Genomic DNA, 26,442 nt, shown 5'->3' with positions numbered 1-26,442 from the left:
GTCACATTTCACTCAGCTGAATGTTGAATGTTAAATGCTTTAAAGCGGAGCAGTTTGGATGCAAGCTGATCCTAGGGCAGTGGTTATGGCAGCTTTAAAACAAAGAAATTCGGATGCACAAACATTCATTGATCATTCTACGTTGTATGTAACTATAATCGTCATGGCCATGGGAAGACTTCTCCCGGCTTCTATGTTATACCACGAAAGTGTGTGTTTACACAATTTTAAATGCAGCATACATGAATCAGTCATGAAAAAACTGTTTCACTTATCACTTTCACTTATGAGGACACATTTCCACCGAAGTGTTCAGATTTACATTCCTTTACCAGCAATATTTAGCAGTTTTTAAAACATAAATCTCAGTGTGAGCTAAAAGAAGACTTGTTGTGCTCTGCCCATCACTGATAAGCATGGCTCATTCTCTCTAGAACTACAATACCCATCATGCACACTTACTAAAACTTAATTGTCTATGCATCTCTGGTAGGCAAGCCTCACTCTCTCTAGGACTACAATGCCCATCATGCACTACGTCTCCTCCTCGAAGTTTGCACACTTTTTTCTCGCAATATGGTGAAAGAAGTGTACAAACGCAATGCGCTACTTTATTTAAAAAGTAACTCCGATATTATGGTCTAAAAAAAGATATTGTGTTACTTTACTCGTTTCTCAAAAAAAATAAAAAAATAAAAAAAAAAAGGTGTTGCTGTCCTTTTCTGCATATCGCTGCCCCCTTCGGCATATCACGGCGCCGCTTTGTGGCCATTCTGCATAATGCGACGGCCCATTTCCACTTATCGCAGCCCATTCAGCCCCGTTTCGTGGCCGGCCCATCGGGAAAAGTCTGGGTTCTCCCGATGGCTAGTCCGCCCCTGCTTTTCACACTCTTACTAGTTTATTTAATTTGTCCACTAACAATATCCAAATTTAAGAGAATTCTGACATTTTTGTCTTTTTTTTTTGTTTTTGTTTTTTTACGTCCACCACAATGTCATGACATTTTAAATTAGGTATTGTGATTGAAGAAATTACATGCTATTTATTTTCTCTCTAATAAAACGGTAGACTCCCATGTCTTTCTAAGGTTAATTTTATAGCCAACATTTTATGTCTCCTAAATATACATAATTTAGTAATTTTTTCCACACTTTTGTGCATAATTTGGAAAAATTAGATCTTAATCTGCAATGACGCATAATGCAAATGTTCTGTTCACAAATGGTATTTAACTTGTCTTAATTTCTTCTCCTCACATAATCTAATTTTTCATTACATTTTATTAGTGGGAAAATTGTTGGTCATGATAAAAAATATGCCTCAAATGGACAGTCCTAATTTATGTAAAAAGCTATTTTCAAACAATAAATATTAAAATGGTTTATGCTTTATTCACCCTTTATTTTAGTTACCATATTTTAAAAGGTAATTATGTTTTTATGATAGTTTTGTTTTTAAATTTTAAGACTGAAAGTCTGAGTGTGCAACAAGGGAAAAACAATACAATCTATACAGAAAAGGCATTTGAAAAATAGCAAAGGTAAATGATCATAGCATGGAAAAGTTGAAATCTGTTAAATAAAAGTTGAAATCTTTAAATAAAAAGCAACCCTTGGGAAATTAAAGTGACTTTAGTGAAAGAAACACCCAAAGGAAGAGACAATCTTTATTTATATTTTAAACTGTATTTATTTATTTTTAAATATCGGCTATATTCTGGTGATCTACTAATGTGTGAGTGGCTCAGCAAGTCCGGTTTGGTTAGTTTATTTGACATGTCTGCAGGTTGAGTGCATGAGACAGAGAGAGGTATCCCGCCAAGCACACGCCCTTAGGCCTTCAAGGAACAAACAAGGCTGGTGTGTTTGAGGGGTGCCCTAATGTCCATCATCCTGGAGAAATTATCCCTCCTGTTGCTGCCACTGATCTACAGACACATACGCTTCCAGCTAACCCCCCCCCCCCCCCCCCCCGACACACACACGTACAATGAGACAATACCTTCTTTCATACTGTCCTCATTTTAATCAGCATTAAAGAACTGGGGAAATCACATTTTCTCATCTTTTCCTGAGGTATAAGCTCCTAATGACAGAAAGAATGGTAATTAGAGTGAATGAGAGGTTAGGCCTATTGAAGATGACTTGCATGACAAGCAAGAGAATAGCCATGGATAATACTTATGACCTCGTACAATAAGCTCATATTTAAGTGGGGAAAAATAAAATTCAGCCATATCTGATGCCATATTTTTAGCAATACTGCAAGCAAGAGTGCTATTGTACTAAATATCAGCATGGCTGTAATCAGGGCTTGACATTAACCTTTTGGATCACCAGCCACTGTGGCTTGTGGTGTTCCAAAGTCATTAGCCACTCGTGATTTTCACTAGCCAAAATCCCCCATCCCACAAAAAGTGATAAAGGTAACTAGAGACTTTAACTGCATGCATTTGTTTGGATACAGAGCCCAGTTGAGCACCACAGCAGTACTGAATCCACTGTTTTTGAGGGTCACCAAGAAGACCAGTATGCACTCAGCAGAAGGGTTGAGGCCAAGCTCAATATGTTTAGTGGCATTGTTAATGATGAATGTGTAGGTAGATTTGGGGAAACGTCAGTGAAGAAGCATGGTCCTTGTGTGATGGGTAGGTATCTCCGAGGAACTGACTGACATGACTTTATTTATTTGCTTTACTGAATAGATTTGCTTGATTAAGGTCTTTCAGCACCAGTCTTTAAGCAATGCAGACTTCAAATAAATACGATGGGAACAACACAATTGTGAAATCAATGTACCCTGCTGATCTACAAGTTTTGCCCATTTATTCTCTACTCAAAAGCTGTGAAATACTTGGAATCTTGCAGGTAAGAGCTGTATAACATTTTAAAAAGGGAGTCCGTGTAAATAAAAGGATAAAAGGAGTCCTTGAATGAAGTGGGGATACAGCCAAGTGAAATATGCTCCCAATTACTGCGATGGCTGTAGAGGCCTAATAAAGTGAACGTCTCTACAAGATGCTGCACTATTATGGAGCCAGGCTAATTTGCTTTGACTGATGAATTTTCGTCTCCCGTCGCGCTGGGTTGAATAATTATGAAATTTATCACAAGACATAGCGGCTCATTAAGGATTAGCGAGCTTTCATTAGAGTGATGTTGTTCGAGGGCCACGGCCATTCTGATCAGCATAATTATGGGCCCTAAAGAGGGGGGGCCAGGCAATGTGTCTTTGTGTGTGTGGTCAAGAGGACATGTAAAAGCTGCACCTCTACAAAACTGTATGGCTGATAATAACAATGCTTCTGCTAATATCTCATCAAAATGATAATTTAATTAACTGATCTAGTTGGGTAGCCCTGCTTATGATCACCTTTTGATTGAGCTTATTGTATGAAAGCACTGTGTTATAGATATGTGTGGTAGTAGCTTAAAAAATGTTCTATCACATCTCAAATTTCGATTTCAAAACTGCCATGTTACTCTTGTTTCTTGAATTTGTCACATACCATAGCCCAGCTTTCAGCTTTGCCAATTAAAACAAGGACAGGATCAATCAGAGCTGTGGCCTAGTGGTTAGTGCATGTGCTCTGTTGAACTGTTGCACTCATGTTGGAGATACAAGTTCGAGTCTATTCTGCATCATGTTCCCTTCCCCTCTCTCCATGGTTTCTTATCTACTCTACACATCTTTGCAAATAATATTAAAAACATGAACAAACAAACAAGGAAAGGATCCTGATATTTTATCATTACATTACAAATCATTATATTAGGATGTTTTGTATGGGAAACAAAGGTGCTTCTCCACCATGACTGGAAATTAAGACACACTGTGCATCTTACTGCCAGTTTCCCAGATATGATTGTACAATCATTTTAGACTAATCCACTAAATGTGTTGTGAGTAGTCAATTATCCAATTGCATGCATGAGAGCACAGTTTTATCATTGTTTACAACAATGTAATTACAAAAAAGCATTGCCAAATAAATTAAAGAGATTAGCATATTAGGACCTCTAATTGCATTTAAATGACATGCATAATGTATAAATGCTCGCCAAAGATGGAGAGCTGAATTCTTGATGAAGTTTCCCAAACATTTAGCTTTACAAATGCATCTCCATTAATTCTGTTGTGTCTGTTTCTCAAGTCCATGTGCTATTTGTTACAGAATTATCGATTCGTATTAAATTATGCTCGCTTGCTGCTGACACGAGATTGATCAAAGCAGTCAATAACGACATATTAAAGAAATGACTTTGAGATTTTTCTTCCATCTTTATGAGGGTACAGATCAAACCATCTGTCTTGAAATATGCAATTCAATATTTCTAGGTGTCACGCCACCAGTCTTGGTGCTGCAGGCATGTTATACTCACCTGGGTAAAGTACGCTCTCTAAGCTTGTAATGGAAAACAGAGAAGGGTTAGCAACATATACTCACATAGAGGATATGAGACCAGAGACCTCAGGCACCATTGAATTCACATTTGAAAAGCCATTTCTGGCACTCCTTAGCCAGTTGACTTTTCATTTCATTTGGCCATAGATCACCTCTCTATGAAGGCACTGTGAACTCTTTGGAGCTAAATTCAATGAAATATACCCATTTTGAACCACTACACCCAACATTTTATAAAAGGCATTTGTATTAACAAATCAATAATCCATTACCTCTGTATTAATGTAAGGCCTTGACGTGAACATAGTTACACTGTAACTGCTTTGTGTGTGAGAATGTTGCACTCAGGCCAGGAACGTTGTAGAATGGGGACAACATAGCATTTGTCCCAGGCTCTGCAATTCAAGTTGTTGTCACTGTTGTTTTGAACTCATTTTATTGAGTAAGAGCATAGATATCACTCAGTTGTATCATGTGGTGTTTTTATGGATGTATAAAATGTCTTAGAGGCTTTTCCTGGCTTTTTCCATTGCTGTATGATGGAGAGTCACTTAGTTTAACGGCATAATATTGTAATATTATGAGGGGTAAATTTCATGTTTAAAGTGAACCATCACAGTGAATACTGTATATCTCTTACAAGCTTCTCTATTGGTTTCCCCAGTGGATACAAACTTCATTATGAGGTCTTTCTTGCACTCTGTGGGGGTATTAATATGTTTTACCAACTCTTACTCTATCTGCTGTTCAAATATTAAAGTGGTGTTGCTCTAAGTTTGTGTGTGTTTATATTTGTTTAATTTGCACTGTTTGTAATCATATTATAGATGCTGATGAATCATTATAGGACATCAGGAGAAGAGAGACATGGGCTGTGTTGCTCTTTTCCATGGTATCCCATAAGCACCTCCTCCTCATTATTGTGTGCAACTATCATATTGCGAAAGGAAAAGATCATTTTTTTTTTTTTTTGCTCATTTGTGAAAAGCTCATTAAAAAAGCCTAAGAACAAACAAAGCTTTTCCTCTGAGGCTCCCATTCAGTGTCGTCCCATAATTTCCCACTAGTTTTAATAGTTGAGATAAATTAATTATTCCTTCATGGAAAATACATTCTTTGCCATCTTTGGCTCATTGTTCTTGTTGGAGAGAATTGAGCCCAATCCTGTGAGAAATAGAGATGCCTTTCCTGCAGGGAAATCAAACTACTCACTGCAATCAGCATGGTCCAACGACAATTAAACCATTAGTATCTGGTATAGGAGACTCTTTACACAATTCACATCTTACTAATGAATCGAGGGGCAGCTCATAATTACACAGTTTTGTCTTGTAAAGATTTGCTGCCCACTGAAACTCACAGCAGAGCATCACAACGTTGTCTTCCTGGTCTTTCAGGTTGGAATACTGAATGAAGACAGTTCTCAGAGTGACAAATTAATATAAATCAGAAGCTATCATAAAGATGTAATTTGAAGAAGGCACACTTCAGTAATTTTGCTAGCTTTGATGGTCCATTTTGCTGATTTAACTGTATTAATTTCTTTGTGGGAGAGTACTATAACACATAAGACAGCATTGCCTTTACAAACTGCACTGAAAAAAAAAAAAAAAAAAAAAATAGATTTGTTGGCTTAACAACCATAACAAACAAAAATAAATAGCTTCTACTCAGAAATGTACATATTTATAACATTTTTAGCTTTACCTTATTTTTATTAATGTGTACAACACAAAATATCAATTTTAAGGTGAACTTAGAGAGTTGCATAAAGTAAATGAATAACCGTGAGTTCCTTGAAATTCTTTTGCTGACAATTCCATAAAATTAAGATTTTAAATACGCTAACTCAAACAATCAAGCACAGAACTGAAGTTGTGATAAATACCCATAAGCCCTTGCACTTGAATAATTTATGCATGTTCTAGTTGTGCTGACATAAAATGACCATAGGTTGAATTGACTTAAAAAGTGTGAAGCAAAAATGCTACGTTTATATTTTAAGAAAATCCAACACATTTTTTTTCTTCCAGTGTGCACATGACTGTGTATTTGTAATTAAATATAGAAGAAATTCAATCTCTCTTAAATGAATGGGCCTTTTGGCAGAAATAAAGCTACTGTATTTGCCAGTTTAAGGTTCCTCAATTGTAAAATGACAAACCCACTGCTTTGCAGAAACATGAGCAATAAACACCCCTACACAAGTAATTAACTTTGCAAACAATTAATCTCCGGATATCTGTTCCCACGGAACTGTACAAATAGTAATTTATGTCACATGCTTTGGTTAAGAGGAAAATAAAAAAATAAAATAAAAAATTGTCCACAGTAAGTCTATGGATGTGGTGTATTAAGACAAACCATACTAAATAGAAAATTGCACATGTGATTTATTATTTTGTCATACTTAAGTGTTTTAGTGTATTATCAATTTGTTTAAATTAATGACATTTTTGTAGCTTTTGTGAATTGATTCATGTTATATGCTTCAAATGCTTGAAATGGTTTCCACTTTTATAATCACAGTAGAACATCAACGCAAAAATGGCAATTTCAAAGAAAATATTCCTCTCCAGCTATAATACTTTGTGACCAACTAGTCAACCTCAGCAAAGTATAGGAAATGTATTCGTTTCACCGACAGAAAAGATGTATTGCTGTAGTTCTTCTTTATACCAGTCGATGGCGCCACTGTAATAAGGATCACCAGTTTGACTATAACAACAGTTATCTGTTGGTAGACCGACGTTTCACCTCATCCACGCAACCACTTGAACTTTTGTTGATTCTGCCCGCCCCGATTGTAGTCAACTCATAATACTTCTATACAGGTAATCACAAAAGGTTTCTTTAAGATAGGAAAACCAAAACTTTTCATATGCAAACTTTGCAATGGCAACAAAACCTCTCCCTACAGTAGAACAATCCTGATATGCCATTACAGTGGAAATATTGTCAGAAGGTTTGCTTATTTTTTACATACAACGGTCGTGCAATATGCCTTTTTTTTCTCCACAGACTGTGATGACGCGTTTCCGCCTTATTTAGCAGCGTAAATCTAGCAAACTTTTTTATATGATAATTTATATATATATATAGTTTATAACATTATGCTTTGTGATACATTACCCTGGAATTAGTAAAAAAAAAATATTAATAATAATAATAAAATTAAATTATTACCACAGCTGCGAGGGGGATTCTATGACAGCTGCTGAGTGTGACAGTAAATTTGGCATCTTCTCCCATCTGACTGTCTTAATCCATTTCTCTCTCTCTCTCTCTCTCTCTCTCTCTCTCTCACATACACACACACACACACACACACACACTCACACACACACACACACTCTCTTTCTTCTGGAAAGTCATTCTAGTGTAAAAGTGGACTTTTTCTTTTGCTCTTGGAACAAATGGGTAAGTGAAAATAATATTTGCTGTGGTATCCCATTCACTCCAATTTACCGCTGTCGAAGTTTACCCTGAAATCGTTTACTTCCGCGTTCCAAAACCCGGAGTATGAAAAGGTCTATTGCCCTATATAATGACAATCAACCTCAAAAAACAGAACCCACTCAACTGCAATCTCTCATTTTTTTGACCAGTGCGTGTCTACGTCAATCTCGCCTTAATCTGATTGGCTAAACCTGTTATTCCGCTTGAATGGAGTGCGCTGTGATTGGCTGTAGCGTGATTGACGTCATCCTCTGAGAGGAGGTTTACACGGGCTTTTTTCTGTCACTGACACATGTAGAGCACAAGCGACAAGCATCGTCGAGACATCAGCGAGAGGGAGAGTTACAAACAGAAACACTCGCTTCATCACAGACTCGATCTATGGAAATTACAGAAGACATTGCCGAAAGCTCTTTCTACAAGACTGCTGCTGATCTGACCAGCGATAACAGGAACAACTGAAATTGGGACGGCAACATTGGAAATACAATCTGAAAACTCCATTTGCTTGACTTTATCATAGCAGTATATACACTGTACCGATCAGTGAGAAGTATTCATGAACGCGCTCCGTCAGTGAGTTTGTTGGACTGTGCGCGCGATTTGTCTTGTCTACAGAGAAAACAGACTGCTCTACATTTCTAAACAACCATTACATTTATAAGAGACGCAAAAGGTGAGTACATCACTCCATAAATATGTTTAAAACGTTTATATTGCGTATAATAAATATTTGATGATGTTATGAAGGGTGTTTACATTTGTTACACAGCGCTACAAATGACGAATAACAGCCATTGGGTGTGAATTATTTATTTAAAAGTTTATATATATATATATATATATATATATATATATATATATATATATATATATATATATATAATGTGTGTATATAGCCTACGTGTGTATCTAATAATGCGACTGAGATTTTAATGTTCTATTGGGGTGTAATTGTAGCCTAACAATCAATATTGAAGACTGCACACTAATAGCCTAAATATTTGATTTGATAATAACATATTAGTGAAACAAAGGAGTAGAAGTGCGTGCATAGGCTACAGATGATAAAGAAACCAAATTGCATGTTAGGGCATTCATAACTGAGGGCTGTTATCATGTTATTTTGTGTCTTTAGCTAGATTACTTTGTCCATTGGGGCTGTAGTAGCAGCTGTATTGAGGCTCCACGAGGACTGTGATCTGCATTACTGCCCATGGGCTGCTGATCTGTTTTATATTTCTGCACATCCCCTCTCTTAAATTGCCTGTCCGTGTAATTACTTGAGTTTGCCCATTTCACTTAAAAGCCAGCCCCTCCCCTTCCTCAGATCCCTCTTCCCTCGTACTGGGAATGAAACTTGACGATGGTCCGATCTTATTTATCTGGGAGAGTCACTTTCGGTCTCTGATTCATCTCCCTTTAGATTTAATCAGCACTAAGGTATTGCTTGTCCCTAAGAGCCTCCACTAATGGGGTTACTGAATGCCTCTCTCTCTCTCTCTCTCTCTCTCTCTCTCTCTCTCAGTGCAATGTTTTCTACCCCCCGCCTCTCTCTTCTCTTATAATTACCTTTCAACAAAGATTTGGCTTACAGCCTTCCACGAATATATCTTAAATGTTAATCTTTCCCATTTTAGTCCAGTAGTCCTCCTTATGAAACCTGGGAAAGATTAATATTGAAGATGTATTAGCCTAGTGGAAGGATGGAGCAGAAGTACATACATGGAGTACTGATGGATCAACAGAGCAAAGTACAGAATTGCAATCATAAATGAGGTTTCATGGTTCCTGTAATGTGATTTCTGTCAGAAGCACTCTGTGGTATTAAAATATATTTCTGTAGGCCGACATTAACAGATTCTTGCATATGCCGAATGATCCGGCATAGCAGGTGTAATTTCACGGGGCAGTGACCAGTTCCCAAAGCGAGCACTGCTGAATGTTCTTCATGATGTTGGCTGGAAATCCATCATCTGATAACCATAGTGAAAGCAACTGGAATATGCCGACCTCTTGATGGGTTACAACTTTTAAGGGTTCCCCAATTAACTGCTCTAGTTCTGTCCAAAGTAACACTTTGGTTACTCTCTCCCATGTTAACAGACATAAAGGAGAGAAAGGTTCAGGTAAATGAGCTATTTAAAAGCAATGTGGACAACCCAACAAAAGCCAGCGGCTCTTTAATTGTTCCAGTGGCTCTAATGTTATCAGCGAATAAACATTTATCACAAATGGGGGGAAAAAAAAGCTGACCTCAGCATTAAAAAATAGATCAAGGATTGCTTGCCACTTAAAACAATTCTCAGACTTGCTTGCAGGTGTAAATATTATACACATTTTTATTATTTCAAAAGAGCTTTAAGGAAGTATGCCTTCAAAAACATCCGTTTCAGGTCACTTTTGAGTTTGCAGGTATTTAGAACTTGCAATGGCAAAACTTACGTCAGACAGCACAACTTAAAGTACAAGGCTTATATATTAGATATGTGATGCCTTGTAAAAAGTAGTGCTGATGTCGTCTTTATAATTTAGATTAACACTCTGTATTTTGTGTGTGTGTGTGTGTGTGTGCAAATTGAAAAAAATGTATTTTGTTTTTATGATCTGCCATGTAGATTTAAACACTTTAACGCTTAGCCAACAGCCAAGACATCTCTGACCATATCTACCTTCTGTTTTTTTCTATTTCTGCAGGCATAATGGTGAACCCTGGAGGAAGTGCCCAGCCTCTACCTGTTGGAGCGGGGTCGCTGTCGTGGAAGCGCTGTGCGGGCTGTGGGGGAAAGATTGCCGATCGTTTTCTCCTGTATGCCATGGACAGCTACTGGCACAGCCGCTGTTTGAAATGTTCCTGCTGCCAGGCCCAGCTCGGAGAGATCGGCACATCCTGCTACACCAAGAGCGGCATGATTCTCTGCAGAAACGACTACATCAGGTCAGTCGCTGCCACCCTGCTGTGTGTTTGTGTTTGCATTTATTTATTTATTTTTTCCGTTCATGTCGCAATCACAACCATATTCAGGTGTTTGAAGAAGGTGTCAACACTGTGGTCTTTTTTGCAGTCACGTTCATGTGTGTTCAGGTAGACTTCTTGGAATGTTTTGTTCAGATTTTTTGCACTACATTTTTACAATTCCTTTTAAATCAGGTCTTTGATTATGTGTTCAGATCTTCTGAGGATAGTATAGTTTTGTCAGGACTCTTACCCCATCTGCTTTTTCGAGATCTTGTGAAGAGAAACTTCAGAGTTCATACATCTGAAAATTATAACAGTCCAACCACCACATGAAATGACATTAGGCATGTAATGATGAGATGAAGTGATGGATGTCAAGAAGAAAATATATTAAGGAAAAAGTTACAAGCCATCAGGCTTCTCACGGAGTGGAGTGTATTTTCCATTGAGAACATGTGTCTCGGATTGTGCCTTCAGCGGCCCTCGTTAAAGCACACTGGTTAAACCCTCAGCGGGACGCTCTTAAAAAAGAGGTCAAGCCACTGACATGTTGACAGAGCAGAAGACGAAGGAGATTCTTACTCTAGAACATCTGCAAGTCTGCGGCTCGCAGTATATTTCATTGTTAGGCAAAAGGAGCCGCGGTGCTAGGCTTGTGTGTGTTTGCATTACGAGAAGCTAGAAAACTCTTTTGGTAAGGCAGAGCTGACCTTTGACTCTGCAGGAATTTAAAAGACTTTTCACATCCTGTCCAGCATGTTTATTTATCACAAAGAGACCATTTAATTAGCAAAAAGAGCCTTTTTAAATATTTATGTAAGTCTGTCTGACACCCAAAGCGGTGGCTGGGTGGCGGCAGGCTCACTCAGCTGATGTGGATGGTCTGATTTGACAGGCTGATCATTCAACACTTTGACCTCTATCAGGGCAAACATAGAGCCCAAAGAACCTTCCAGTGCCGAGCAGAAGTTCTTGCAGAAGTTTGAAGCATTCTTGGATTATTTCTTTGTTTTGATAAAGGAACAGCAAAGTGCGAGTGACTTAACGTTATTCTGCTTCGATAATGAAACTGCAGTATTTTTTCATATTAAAATAGGCAGGCCAATTTAAAAGTTCATGCATAAAATGGAACAGTGTCATTAAAGCGATGTCTCTAAGACATATCACCATTATGTATTCCACTCTTCCCATTGGAAAGGAGTGCTTTTGGCAGACGTGCAGTCATTAGTGTGTATTTACCTTGGCATGCGCTGCACCCTGGATAATTCAGCGAAGCCTCGCGCCGACACTACTGCCGGCAGGCTGGAACAACAGGTGTCAACTGGAGCAAACCTGAGAAGACTGGTCCAGAGTGCCTTCACTCTTTCCGCTCCACCTGATCTGAAGGGATCAAGTCCACAAGACTCGCCACTAGAAACAGGCCTGCAAATCTAATTAGAAGGAGTGGGGAGGGAAAAGTAGCTACACCTTTCTCGTAATGAGAGTGCATCAGGCAGGAGAATGGAGCTAAAACACAGCTCTCGCAAGCCTGTGATGTAAGGAGAGATAAGAGAGAGGGGAAAAATAACATCTGACAGTGAGTCCACACAATTAAAAGCTTTAATTAGAGTCCCCCTCCATTTTCCTTTAGTCCTGATGGGTTTTATCTAATGAGATCTCATGCCTGGCTCCTATCTGCGTCCAATGACTTGTCCGAAATGAATGAGAGCCACATTGCAAACAAAACATTTAATTAACCAAATTGGCTTTTGAGAGAGAGAGAGAATGAGAGAGAGAGAGAGAGAGAGAGAGAGAGAGAGAGAGGATTATTGTGAAGGCCAGTCCTCTTAGGGGATTTTAAAGGGGCCTCCCTGATTTTTGTAATGGATTATTAAATTGCCCTTGCTGTGTAAATAATGAAGTTACATATCCAGAATTATATTAATACCACTGATGCAAAAAGGCTTAGTGATTGATTGGGATGCACAAGTGAAAATGCATCCTATTTTTCCTAATGGCAGATGGGGGAAATCACATGGGCCGATAGCATTCTGATATGATTCAGTGAAAGGCCACCAGCAATGTGCACAAGGGCAACTGCTGCAAGTTGTGCCGCTACCAGCATCGTAGATTTCATTAGTTTTAGCCCCAGAAAAGCAGGAGGGACTCTAGAGTATTTGAATTCATGTTGTCCTTAAACCAGCTAAGATATTATTTTGGTAGGCTGGAGAGAATAAAGATAGAGAGTGAATTAATTTGGGGAGCGAACAATCATGTGACCATTAGGTTGAGGGGGGTGGGAGGTGCCCTGTCCTTTTAAAAGAATAGAGTAAGGTAATTAAATGGCACTTTTCCAATAGAACATGCTAGGTAAATCTAATAGTTGGTTATTTAATATCACTTTGAAGTCTGCCCACTCCAGCACTATGACAGCGCTGGAGCATGTGAAATATTATACCAGGAAATTCTTGGATCTCTGAAATTAATTTAATCGCATGCAATTTACGGGAAACGTTTATCTTGATTTGTCATAACAGAATTAATTCAAGGCTTTCAATCCACTTGGGACTAGATCTGATTCTCTGAATTAACTGAGTGTCATTTGGCTGCTTAACCCCCCCCCCCCCCAACGGCTTGCTTGCCTTGAAATCTCCCCCTGGCCCTCACTCCGCCCACCTTCTCTCTCTCTCTCTCTCTCTCTCTCTCTCTCTCTCTCTCTCTCTCTCTCTCTCTCTAATGTAACATTGGCATTATGCAAAGCCCTGCTTAAGTATCAATATGCCCCGGTGCTTTAAAGGTGCTTTAGCTGCTAATGTTGTGAGGCATTTTTGTAATGGACTGTGTTGCAGAAATAGTTGTTGTACCAACTTACATCACTCCACTCTAAAGGTTCCGCTTAAGAGACAGAGCTTCTGCCAGATGGCCCTGAAAAGCCCTGCTAGGTTGTATTTTACCTCACAGTCGGTATCCAAATTAAATCCTCTAGACATCGCCTATGGAGTGCAGACAGATTTTTTTTCTTGGTTTCGTAATGAAAGACAGCCATAGATTGCAGTCTGTTTCTATTCCACCCGAGTCAATAAATCAGCATTCCAAGAGGTTTCGTCGACAAAATCCTTATTCTCTGATTGATCGAATGTCTGAATAGCTGGGAAGAATGAGAAAACAACCAAGGAGAGGCTGATTTGAGGAGAAGGAAGCAAAAACTGGTGGTGTCATTGCAATTAAAGAGTCCCTTGGCCTTAATTATAGTAACCCATGATATCGCTCCCTTCTGCTCGTCTCGTAGGCACATGAGTTCAATGGCGAGCGAGACAATTAGAGGTGAGGAGCAGACTGATAGCAACTTAATTGAGCACCTAAAGCCTTCAGGCCTTTAAATCAAATGCTATCAGCAGCCATCCTTTGCTCAAATAATTAACCTGCTACACTACATATAGAGCTTGCTAAGAAAATAAAAAGGTTGCCTGGAGATTCTTGATAAGTCTTCACAGTTTCTCTCAAAGACACCAGCACAATTAAGAGGATAGTGTGCTCTGAGCTTGGATCCCAAACAACATGTACTCGTAAGTTTAGGTGGAAGTGCTCAAATCAAGTAGATGGGGATTTTTCAGGCGCACGATACGGCGAGCCATATTACTTTCTCAAGGCTAACGAAAGGTGTCATTTTACAAGTGAATTAAACTACAGAGAGACTAAAGACACCCCCCCCCCCCATTGACGCCATTGACGCCATTGAAACCACACCGTTGTCACTAGCCTACAGCTAATTACGTTTGAAATTGAGTTTTGATTGAGCTGCTCCAATCGATGTCACAGCCAAATTTGTTCCCCCCCCCCACCCTCGAGGCAGCGCTGAAGAGAAACTCCCAAAGCTTCACTCATGCATTGTATAGTGCTCTCAATAAACACTGAATGTCGACACAAGTCATATATAAACAGTTGACAGCTCTGCCAACTTGTTCTCATAGAATCACACAATTACTAAACTTACATTTTTGTAATGTGATTTTTACTGCTCGTGGCAGTTTCCTGGTGAAATAAACATTAGAGGTGCTATAACAATTATTTATTTTCACTCTCACACAAATCACAAGTATAATGGTGGATGATCAGTTCAGAACGCTCACTTTTTGCCCTGTTCCTCACACAATGCTATCTTATGACATCAAAACACTTACTGTAGCGCATGACAATGGTGATCCATATTAACGTTTGCATTACATAACCAACTACATTTACAAGCTTGTTCAAATGCAATCAAATTGCGTGCAAAGGACCAAGGTGCACAGAGCACTTAAGTCGACATTGAGCGGAAAGTGTAATAGAAGCATCACAAAATGATGTGGTTGCTTCAGCATTCATGTTTTCCATTTCCCATTTGCCTTTTATGACACCATCGGTTAGGTGTAGGTTTAGGGTAGGTAGGAAGGTTTTGTTGATAAAAACCTCATGTGTTTGGGGATACATTTAACTATTTTAGCACCACACAGTGGACATTTCACCTTGGAAATGTAATATAATTTAACAAAAATGCTGTGACAGACACAATTGTCATGAGATCAGGCTGGGAACATAACATTCATGCATGTTACGCTTTTTGCGCAATACACATTTGTCGGTTTACGAGTAGTATGTTTTGATAGAAAGTATTTTGTTTAGAGAATCAAAATAATCCTTGAACCCTGAGGTTGATCTGTAAACGTGTACATGGGGAACATGCTTTCCGGGACACCAACATTTCTTTCATCCCTTCTGTGGCCCTCCCTCTCTCTTCCCCATTTCCTTCCCTCTATCCTTCTAACAGTCCCCTCTCTTTCTTACTTCCCCTCTCTCTCTCTCTCTCTCTCTCTCTCTCTCTCTCTCTTTCTCTCTCTCTCTCTGGAGCTTGTCAGATGCTGTGGTCTTATTTGATTGCATAGGAAAGTGCAGTGATAGAGCAAACATCCAGTGAGATATGATGACAAATGGGTCCAGATCCCAGTAAATTACTTTCTACTCAAATCGAAATTTCATTCAGTTTGTTGCTCGGCAAGATGAAGTAATCTAAATTGTGGACTCAGAAGGCAGATAGAAAGGAAGCAGGAGCAAGCATTTCAGTATCAAGAGACTGAGAGAGGTTGGGGGTGGGGGGTTAGAGACGAAAGAGATGAGCAGAAGCAAATCTAAAGTGTTGACACCATGATTGAAAAGGTTAACCCATGCACATTATATATCAACCCGGGTAGCCGAGGTTTTCTAATGGAAAGGCTGCGATGACTGAGCACTCACTTGAGTCCTAATGGCAAAAGTGCTGTGTCTCCGCTTAGATGTACAATCAAATATTCTTAGGCCCTGATTGCTTATGTTCTATGTTATTATTAGGTTGCAAAAAATGAGCACCAAAGGTAATACTTAGTCCCAGTGGCACAGGCTTTTAGAGGACAGAATGCAAGATTTTTTCATTTCATTTCCTGATATTACTATGATTTTATTTTTCCTACATCAGAATATTGAAGATGTAATTTGTTTTGTGTGGGTCGGAGAGAGAGAGAGATTGGGGTAGAGGCACTGGCACAGGATTGAAATGATTTAGCCTGTCCTTGCAAAGATTTTAATGTTACAATATGAACATAAAGCCAACTAATGTATTCATTAGATTGGCATTGCTAATAAGGAGCATGGGTAACGCATGTTCACTATGGTTTTTTTTTTTTGTTGTTTTTTTTTTTTTTTTTTAAGTATTCATTGCTCGCTCTTTGACATGAATGTGAACTCTTGTTTTGACAATGCTAACATGTTACTCCTTCCTCAGGTTATTTGGGAACAGCGGGGCGTGCAGTGCATGTGGTCAGTCCATCCCAGCCAGTGAACTGGTTATGAGGGCACAAGGCAACGTGTACCATCTCAAGGTTAGCTTTAATCTTTAACCCACCGCTGCTGCACTTAAATTAAATGCTCCTTCGACTCATTTCACACTTCACAGAGTGTACTTTTCAATTATTGTTTGATGGTTTTGAATGCTCTATATAAAACGTAAAGTTTTGTTTGTGTGCGTGTATGATATTTGAAATATTTTTTGATTTGTAGCAAATCAAATGTACTGTACTGTATGTACATTTTAATAATTGTTTTCAGTAATGTTCAATGGACATGTACAGAAGTAAGAAAGGAACATTTCTTATTATAATGAGTGATTATTATATAATTAAGTAGATACATATTTAAACTTTGTTCTGCAAAAAATCATTTTCGTAGTATTTTTCGAAATATCTACGTAAACATCCTTAAAACGAGATACATTTACTTGAAGCAAAATGACCAAAACTTTGTATTGTGTCTTGTTTTCAGAGAAATCAAACACAATTTAATGAGGTTTTTGCTAAAAAGCAAGGAAAAAGAACTGTGTACCATTTCTGTTATACAACTTTTACTATAAGAAAAACAGCTTGTTTTGCCTGTTGAATTAAGTTTATTAGTTTTACCCTATTTGCAGTTTTTTTTCTTTCTTGTTTTAAGCATAAACCTCATACATTTTTTTTTTTATGAAAACAAGTCTTAATGTCTTCAGTTATTTTGCTTCTCAAGTCATTGCATCTTGTTTTGAGGAGGTTTAGATATTTTTTACTGGAAGACTAGACTAAAAATACTTTATATTTTGAAATGTGCTTTCTTGAGGTTGCTCAGAGATCTGATGTAGGTAATGTACTGAGGAGTGTGGGTAATGGAGTTCTTTTTATGTTCTTCTGAAGTGTTTCACATGTTCTACCTGCCGGAACCGGCTGGTCCCTGGAGACAGGTTTCACTACATCAACGGCAGCTTGTTCTGTGAACACGACAGACCCACAGCACTCATCAACGGCCATTTGAGTTCACTGCAGACTAACCCTCTACTGCCTGACCAGAAAGTGAGACACTATCTACCTACTAAGTTCTGGTCTATTTTGTTTCAAAATGTACCATTAGGTCCATATACGTTGGTTATTTCAGTCAGTCGTAGCCAAACACAACACTCAGTCAGTCAAATGGAGTTAATTAACAGAGGTTTGGGAGGAGCATGTTAATTTAATCTGACAAATCACAGCAAGCATGCAGGAGTACATAAGCCACCGCTTACCTTCTTCCTGTGACAACTCTCCTGACATCCCATCGCCACCTATTTCTCCAGATTCATTATCTAAAAAAGTAAAGTCCGGGGGGGTAATCAGGACTCGAGTCGAGTCTCGAGCTCCAAGCCCTCCAGTATACGGACAGCAAGCCAAATACGTTTACTGTTTCAACACAAGATTACATTAACATACGAACTACTGAATTCTATTTAGAGGTCTTTACTTTTTATTTTTAGGGTTATTGCTTTATGTTTCACTCTCATTTATATTAAAAGTAACAGGACAGGTAATTTAAAGTAACAGGACATTTTTATAGTAACTCATATCACCTAAAATAGCCTGGCAAAACCTGAAAGGTTGTAAAATGGCAGTATATCTGAAACCGATTTAATCTGCTAAACTGAGCTCCTAACCCATAGTCAGGTCTGGAGGACAAGAGCAATTCAGCCTGGCTGAAAGCTAATTTATCACAATTAATGTAAACCCGCTGAAATTAGAGCACAGCTATCGCAAGCTTTGTGTTAGTTAAATTAAAAGACAGGTAAGGAGACTGAAAGTGATTTTCGCTTACCTAAACCTGCCACATTCATATCCAGTACTGATTACATATTGACGATGGCAAGTCATTTACACTGTATGTGATGTAATGTATGTGTGTGTGTATGTATATATATATATATATATATATATATATATATATATATATATATATATATATAAAAATAATATATACACACACACACATATATACACACACACACATATATGTATGTGTGTGTGTGTGTATGTATGTATGTATGTATGTGATTGTTGTATATATATGTATTCTTTTTATAAGACTTAACAAGGAAAGAAACACTCCCCTTTTTAATCACTTAAGTTACAGCTGAAGAGATCCTTGATTTTTACATTGGCATCAAGCATTCTGTCCCCTTCTCCTTATATGTTTTCAGAGCCACAATTCTGTCTAGCTGTTTGCTCCTCTGGCGCTGCACATCAAGCTTTAAATAAACAAAACCAGTTCGTCGAGCAGGCAAATTATTTACCTAATTCCCCTTCTCGCCTTTGGGACCGTCTGCAAGAAGACTTCATTGTGTAGTCGCCCACCTGCCGATTGTATCACTTTGCAGCCCTGAAAATAACGGCTCTGTGACACATAATCAGTATTGATATGGAGACAGTGGTGATGTGTACACGAGAGAGATCAGACAGTTGCTGAGTCTCTTAGTGAACATTTATTTCACCTTCCAGCAGAAAAAAAGGGAGATGAGTCCATGGGAAGCACAGTGAAAGAGCTCCATTAAGCTCAGTGCTCTGTTAGAGGCCTTTTAAGGTATCGTCACTTTTACAAATTAGCTTCAAGAGCGTGTTGCGTTTCAAATTGAAAGCCTTTGCATAATCAAGCTTAATTTTAAATGTTTGTTTAAGCCCCCATCCCTCCATTCCTCCTCCTTCCTCTCCCTTGCTCTCGCTCCATGGCTTCCGCTGTTTAAATATGAGGCCTCATTGTTTATTTATGTGCCGACATCAATTGTAGTGAAAACAGCTGAATTATTAATGCTAAAATGCAATCTGAATATTGGCCTCGCTGCTTTAATTATAGTGGAGAGAGAGTTCTTAAATACACCCAGACGCCCCTCTCCACCAGCAGGAAAAGAGTAGGTTCGTGTGTCCTCAGGAGATACTTAAACAGTCCTGTTTTTGTTCAGTGTAGAGAGTGAATTATTAGGAAACTTAGTTCAGCTTTTCAGCCCTGCAGTAAAGATACGGGCTAAATTGCGAGACCGCGTGGTTTTTCCACCACTGCTCAAACTGTAATTCTCCAAGCTTGTCCAAACTCTATAGAAATTAGCTGGAAACCAAAGCTACTACTATACAAGTCTATGCAGAATAGAAGGAAAGAGAGAGGGGCTGACTGAACACTTCCCTAGACAGATACGAGGCCTCGTCCGGCAGCCATTGTTTTTATTATGTGCAATTTCATGGTGACATAATTAGTGCTGTCCATGTCCACTGCTGAGGACATTTGATGCTCATTTATTAAGTAGCTCCCTGGCTTCTCCCTAATCTCTTTGTTCAGGACAGACAAATTACCTTTCTCATGCTGAGCCAGAACCCAGGGGATCCAGACCTTCACTGCCTCCATCTCTTTAATTAGCCCTCCAATATGGGGTTGGGGTGTGGGGGGTTGCAATTACTATTACAGTAGCCTGGAACCCCTTAGTAACTTGAGGTAAGATGGAAAAAGCAAACTGCCCCCTTGAATGTTTAAAAAACAAAAGGGGGAAAAAGTTTGGCGTGACTGTCTTTGAAAGCAGAAAGCGGGTGTTTAGATTTTGGTATAATTGTCTCTGTTCTGCAGCATTGCTCGGCTGTGCAAGAACTTAGCACCCTGGGGACCGTGGCACATCATTGTTAAGAAATGATACAAAAAGACCAACTTACAAAATGTGCTAAAAATGCAGGAAAATAGGGCAGCAGATGGATTCGAAAGCCTTGCTGATCAATAAATTAAGCAGGGGGCTTCAGTGGAGCTGACAGTCCTCATTTGACAAAGGACATGGGGGATGTTATTTTGGAAGGATTGTAATTCTTACGACTGCCATTGCTGTCAAGATGCTCATATTTGATATGACATACATTTTTTTTGTCCATACTTTTCAATAGAGTGCAACAGTCTGGATCCAGAAGTAAAAATCCCATTAATTTTTTCCATAAGTGAATTTATTTTTAACAATTACAGAGGTTAATGGTCAGTGGTTAATCACTGGTCTGTGCTTCTGTTGAAGCCACCAGTCTGTTATTTCAACTTCTTTAAAAAAAAAAAAAAAAAAAAATCGTGTTTAACATGGGAATTTCTGGTGAAGACCTACACTACCTGTGGTTCTGCAGAGAAAGATCCACCAATCAGAGAATTGAGGCTAACAAATCGCAGCAAAAGAGCTATGGAGCATCTGCCCGCTCCCATGACACACTGCGAATCGTAATCGAGTTGATCTCCTACACTCTCACACTGCATACTGTGTATATACAATATTTTTGTATATCTGAATATTTTGCAGCAAACTCAAATGTATTGTTTCTTTACTTAAAATAAAGAACTTTACCAAGATAGTTTTATATTTTCCATTGTTTTTAATTTGATTGCATAATTTGTGATGCTTTGTGGGACTTTAGATCATTCTCTCATGAAAGAGGTTAAAGGATTAATTCACCCCAAAATTTAAATTCTCTCATAATTTACTCACCCTCATTCCATCCCAGATGTGCATGACTTTCTTTCTTCTTCAGAACACAAATGAAGATTTTTAGAAGAATATTTAAGCTTTTTAGGTCCATAAAATGCAAGTGGTTGGTTGCCAAATTTTTTAAGCTCCAAAAAGCACTTACAGCCATCATAAAAGTAATCCATAAGACTCAGTGGATTAATTTAATGTCTTTTGAAGCTAAATGCTAGGTGTAAGAAATAGGTACATACTTTTTTTTTTGTTATAACAAAAAAATTCAGGAGGGCCTAGGTCAAGCGTGTTGGCAAGTTCACTCGAAAACTGACATGTGAAATACGAAAAAAATTAAAAAATAACAGAAGCGCAGTGTTGTTTACAACAGAGGAGCATATATAATCATACATAGATGCCTCATTCGGCTGGTTTGGATAAGTCAACTGCTGCGCCATCTTGGAACAGTGAACAAGAGATCTGTTTGAATCGGTTTGAATGCAAGAGAGTGAGTGGAGGAGATGCCTCAGAGTGAGCTCTTTGCTAAGACCACTGCATAAACTGCTTTTGTGTCGAAACAGTATTGCGGTCCATAGAAACTGCTTCTAATAAGGAAACTACATATGAATATCTATACAGAGGAGGCTTTCGCGCTTGCGTCACGCGAGAGGCAGTTTGAACTCCACCCTTGTCAACGAGCTGGTCGGAAGCCAACATTTTTAGTAAAAAACATTTTAAATATTGATTTATATCTTCCAAACACCTTGCGTTTTGCTTCAGAAGACCTTAATTAGACCACTGGAATCATATGGTTTATTTTTATGATGTTTGTTAGTGCTTTTTGGAGCTTCAAAAAGTTGGCACCTATTCACTTGCATTTTATAGCCTACAGAGTTTAAATATTCTTCTAAAAATCTTAATTTGTGTTCTGCTGAAGAGAGACAGTCAGACATATCTGAAATGGCATAAGGTGAGTAAATGATGAGAGAATTTTCATTTTTGGGTGAACTATTCCTTTAAGTATACAGTATTGTACCTTTTGTCTTTTTGTCCTATTTTTAAAACCTTATTGCTTCAAATCAAAGTTTTACTTTGTAATGTCGTGATTCACCTCAGAGCTTGTTGGTTTGGTTCATGGTTTAGAACACTTATGAAGTATTTTATGAAATCTCTATGGAAAAAATGAATGGGAAAATACTTCTAGAACCAAGGCTCTGTTACTACAGGAAATCAGACAAGTTTTTAGACTGATCATTCCTCTTTTTCTCATTTATTTTTAATTTCCAGTAAAGTCTGATTTCATGACCTTCATGCTCTTTCACAATATGTACCTCTCTGGTGGGGACCAAGTTCATTGCAGTGTTTTATTCATTTGTTGAGGAATCTACAATGCATTAAACACTTGAAAATGTAATCCGGCCAAGGTAATCTAGAATCTAAGATAGCAAGAATATTTGTTTTTTTTGTATGAACATTTTTGTTCACAACACTCTCCTTTCAAATATGGCAGTGAGTTTAGACATCCTTGTTTACAGCAAAATAGTAATTTAGAATTTTGTGGTTTCAATTTCCTTTGAAAGTTTACTAAATAATGTTTACTCTGTTTAAGTGTGTCTAACAGGTCTTGCCCTTTCTCTCTCTGTCTCTCAGGTGTGTTAGGATGGAGGTGTTGCTCAAAGCAGGATGAGTGCCTTCATTTCAGCCCTCGCTCATTGTCACTGAAGACCTGTTGGATCGGACCCCAACCCACTCCTTTTCCCAAAGCTTCTCCAAACCAGAGCATCAATCTCAGCCTTGAGCTCCACCTTGACCAACCCTGCAATAGCCCCCTTTTCACAGCCTTTTACTCCCGAATCATGGACGGAAAATGCCCATGAGGCCCTAGAGGGGAACTACTGAGGACTCCAAGAACTGACCCATACGAGACCTCTGATCCCAAGGGACTCAAACTGAGACTCAAACTGGGACTGACACAGAGAGAAAAGAGACCAGGCAGAGGATGTTTTTGGGTTAAAAGAAAGAGAAAGGGTGAACATAATGAGAAATGCAGCTTTTTTTAATTTTTTATTTTTTATCTGCATTTATAACACTTGTTTAAAAATTAGTGGGGGAATACTGACTTTCTTTTTTCTTTATATTTTTTGTCCTACCTTGTCAATTCTCCTTTTCTTCACAACATGGTGTCTTCTATTTTTATATTTTAGATGTTGTAAAGGGAATGTGTTTTGGATGATATAAAAATCCTGAAGACTGGGTTCCAAGAAGTATCCGTGGCTTTTTTGTGGAAATCGAATCATGAACACTCTTGGTGTATTTGTAAAACTACCATGTACAGTATGTATGCATGTAAATGTTTTTGTCCCATTGTGGCTACCGTACAAACTACACAGCAAACCCTGTTACCCTTCCCTTGAACCTAAGACCATGCAACAAACAAAAAATGAAGCTCATAGCTGTCAACCTATAAATGCAGAATGAGAGAGAAATCTATTTGTGATATTTTCAGAGGAATTTGCTCCAATATGGTGTATTTAATTAATAAAAAAATAAAAATAAGATAAAAATAAAATATTCCTTTTGCCATTTAAAGCTTTCACTTACTTTCTGTGTTAAAGACACTTTACAGTAAGGTTCCATTTGTTAACAGTAGTAAATGCATTAGGTATCATGAACAATGAACAGTATATTTTTACAGCATTTTTTAAATCTAGGTTGATGTTAGTGTATTAAAATACAGTTGTTCATTGTTAGTTCATGTTAGTTTGTAATTCATCAACTACTGTTAACGTATACAACTTTTATTTAAAAAAAAAAAATTATTAACCAAGATTAATAAATGCTGTAAAAGTTCTGTTCATTATAAGATAACCAATGTTCTTAATTAATGTTAACAAATCATTATTGTAAAGTGTTACTGCATTCATTAATCTTGGTTAATGTTTATTTCTACATATTTTATATTTAAAGTTGTATATGTTAACATTAGTTAATGCAATGTGAACTGACATGAACCATGAATTACAGTAATTTTGATACATTAAATGCTATGAAAAATCATAATGCCTAATGCATTAACTAATGTTAAGTAATAAAACCTTATTGTAAAGTACAATAATGTGAATGATGCTAAATATGAAATTCAGCATTTGGCTAATAGTCAAAGTCCTGATGTGATTTTTTTTGTTTGTTTTTTTTTCTCATGCTTAAGTATGTGAACTGTGTTTTTTAAGCACCATGTATTTAATCTGGGCCAGGCCTACATTTCTCACAGGTGTTCTAATTTTCATCTGAAATCACTCATGAATTATTTTCAGTATCTAAAAGGAAACACACTCTACATTAAATTTTCCATAAGGAGACCAAAGGATTTGTATTAATTCGGTAATTCATCTCGCCTGTTCTTTACGAGTTTCTATCGAGGATGGGCTCATTAGCAATGAGCTTTTTATTTTTATTATTAACCTCACTGAATGCTGTTTCATCACGGACCATCTCTCCATCCCATAATTGTGTCTGTCCATGTTCTTCTGCAGTAATTATGAATGCAGATGATGTGGTGGCTAATTGAACATGGATAAACATGTATACTTTCTCTTTTCATAAGTACATGCTATTCATCCCGCGGTTCTAGTTGCGGACGGGATGGGGATGGGGATGGGGCTGGGGGTTGGAAATGCCCCTTTGAATTAATTCAATCCGCAGGGGAGAGAAAGGTGTTTCAGCTTTTTGGGCTCAGGCTGAATGGGCTATTTGCAGAACAAATCGGTGTTTGAAGCTCTTGCTCGACTTAATAGGTATGAAGAGGGTCTGATTTGCATTTCCAGAATGCTCGCCTATTATCCACACTTAGTTATCAGGGAGGTGGATGGTGCATGGTGACAATCTTATATTATATTCATAATTTTTTATAACATTTTATTACAGCCCGTGTGACCGTCTATAATTGCATTTTTATTAAACTACAAAGACTACCTTGTATTGCTCATAGTTGTTGTTAACAGTTTGTTAGTCATGTAAATGTACAGTTGTACACATTTGAGCACTTTTTTCACACTTTAAAATATTTGAATTTCATTATTAGATAACAAAATGTCAAACCAAGTTACATCTGAAAACATGTGATGCTAAATCTTTTTTTTTTTTTTTTTTTTCAGAACTAACTTTTCGGAGCTATTTATTTTTTCTATTAATGTATAAAGTAATTCCCTCTAAAGTTCACACAGGTGTCCTAGCCTATTATCTACAGGTGTAGTTCATCATTTTAAAGGAATATTTCACCCAAAAATGAAAATTCATAATTTACTCACTCTCATGCCACCCCAGATGTGTTTGACTTTCTTTCTTCTACTGAACACAAACCAATTTTTTTAGAAGAATATCTTAACTCTGTAGGTCCATACAATGCAAGTCAACAGGGTCCAAAACAATGAAGCTCAAAAAATCACATAAAGGCAGAATAAAAATAAGACTCCAGTGGTTAAATCTATATCTTCAGAAGTGATATGATAAGTGTGGGTGAGAAAAAGATCAATATTTATGTCCATTGTTAACCATAAATCTCCACTTTCAAACAGCCCTTCTAAGCCCTCTTCCCTCCCAAGGGTTCTTCTTTTTTAATATGAATTCTCCCTGCCCAGTAGGTGACGATATGCATGAAGAATGTGAATCGTCAAAAACAAAAGAACACTTAGGAGGGAAGAGGGCTTAGAAGGGCTGTTTAAAAGTGGAGATTTATGGTTAAAAAAGGACTTAAATATTGATCTGTTTCTCACCCACACCTGTCATATAACTTCTGAAGACATGGAACCACTGGAGTCAAATGGATTACTTTTTTGCTGCCTTTGTATGCTTTTTGAGCTTCAAAGTTTTGGACCCTGTTGACTTGCATTGTATGGACCTACAGAGCTGAGATTTTCCTCTAAAAATCTTTGTTTGTGTTCTGCAGAAGAGAGAAAGCCATACACATCCGGTATGGCATGAGGGTGAGTAAATGTTGAGAGAATTTCTTTAACTAACTGTTAGTCTAACAACTGAAACTGTCACAATACTTTTTCTTAATTTTCAAGAATATTTCTGTTTATTTATAGCTGTAAACATTACAAACTTCTTTTTGTTTTGCTTTAAAGTGTGTTTGTGTTATTTTTCTTTTAAATGAATGTCACTTGGTTTGATTTTTTTTTTTATATGTTGTTATGTTGTTCACTGGTCTGTTGTACAAACGCTCATCTAACCTTCAAGTTTAAAAGTGTCCTCTAGCTATTTTTACCATGCAGTGCCAGTATAATGTGTAACGGATACAGGTTCTCCAAAATACTTTTATGAGCAACAGGT

At 37.8% G+C, this 26,442-nt stretch overlaps 1 protein-coding gene across 1 annotated transcript; it reads left to right on the top strand.

Moving 5' to 3' along the window:
* Positions 1 to 8,169: 8,169 nt before the first annotated feature.
* On the top strand, positions 8,170 to 23,680 carry LOC127449637 (LIM domain transcription factor LMO4-like). The gene is made up of 5 exons (XM_051713171.1): positions 8,170 to 8,543; positions 10,565 to 10,805; positions 16,600 to 16,696; positions 17,537 to 17,692; positions 22,762 to 23,680. The coding sequence occupies exons 2-5, from the start codon at positions 10,570 to 10,572 to the stop codon at positions 22,768 to 22,770; spliced, it is 498 nt and encodes a 165-aa protein (XP_051569131.1). The 5' UTR covers positions 8,170 to 8,543; positions 10,565 to 10,569; the 3' UTR covers positions 22,771 to 23,680.
* Positions 23,681 to 26,442: the final 2,762 nt, after the last annotated feature.

This window comes from Myxocyprinus asiaticus, chromosome 12, assembly GCF_019703515.2.
Source record: "Myxocyprinus asiaticus isolate MX2 ecotype Aquarium Trade chromosome 12, UBuf_Myxa_2, whole genome shotgun sequence".
NCBI lineage: Eukaryota > Metazoa > Chordata > Actinopteri > Cypriniformes > Catostomidae > Myxocyprinus > Myxocyprinus asiaticus.
This window is presented reverse-complemented; position numbering and strand designations above follow the sequence as displayed.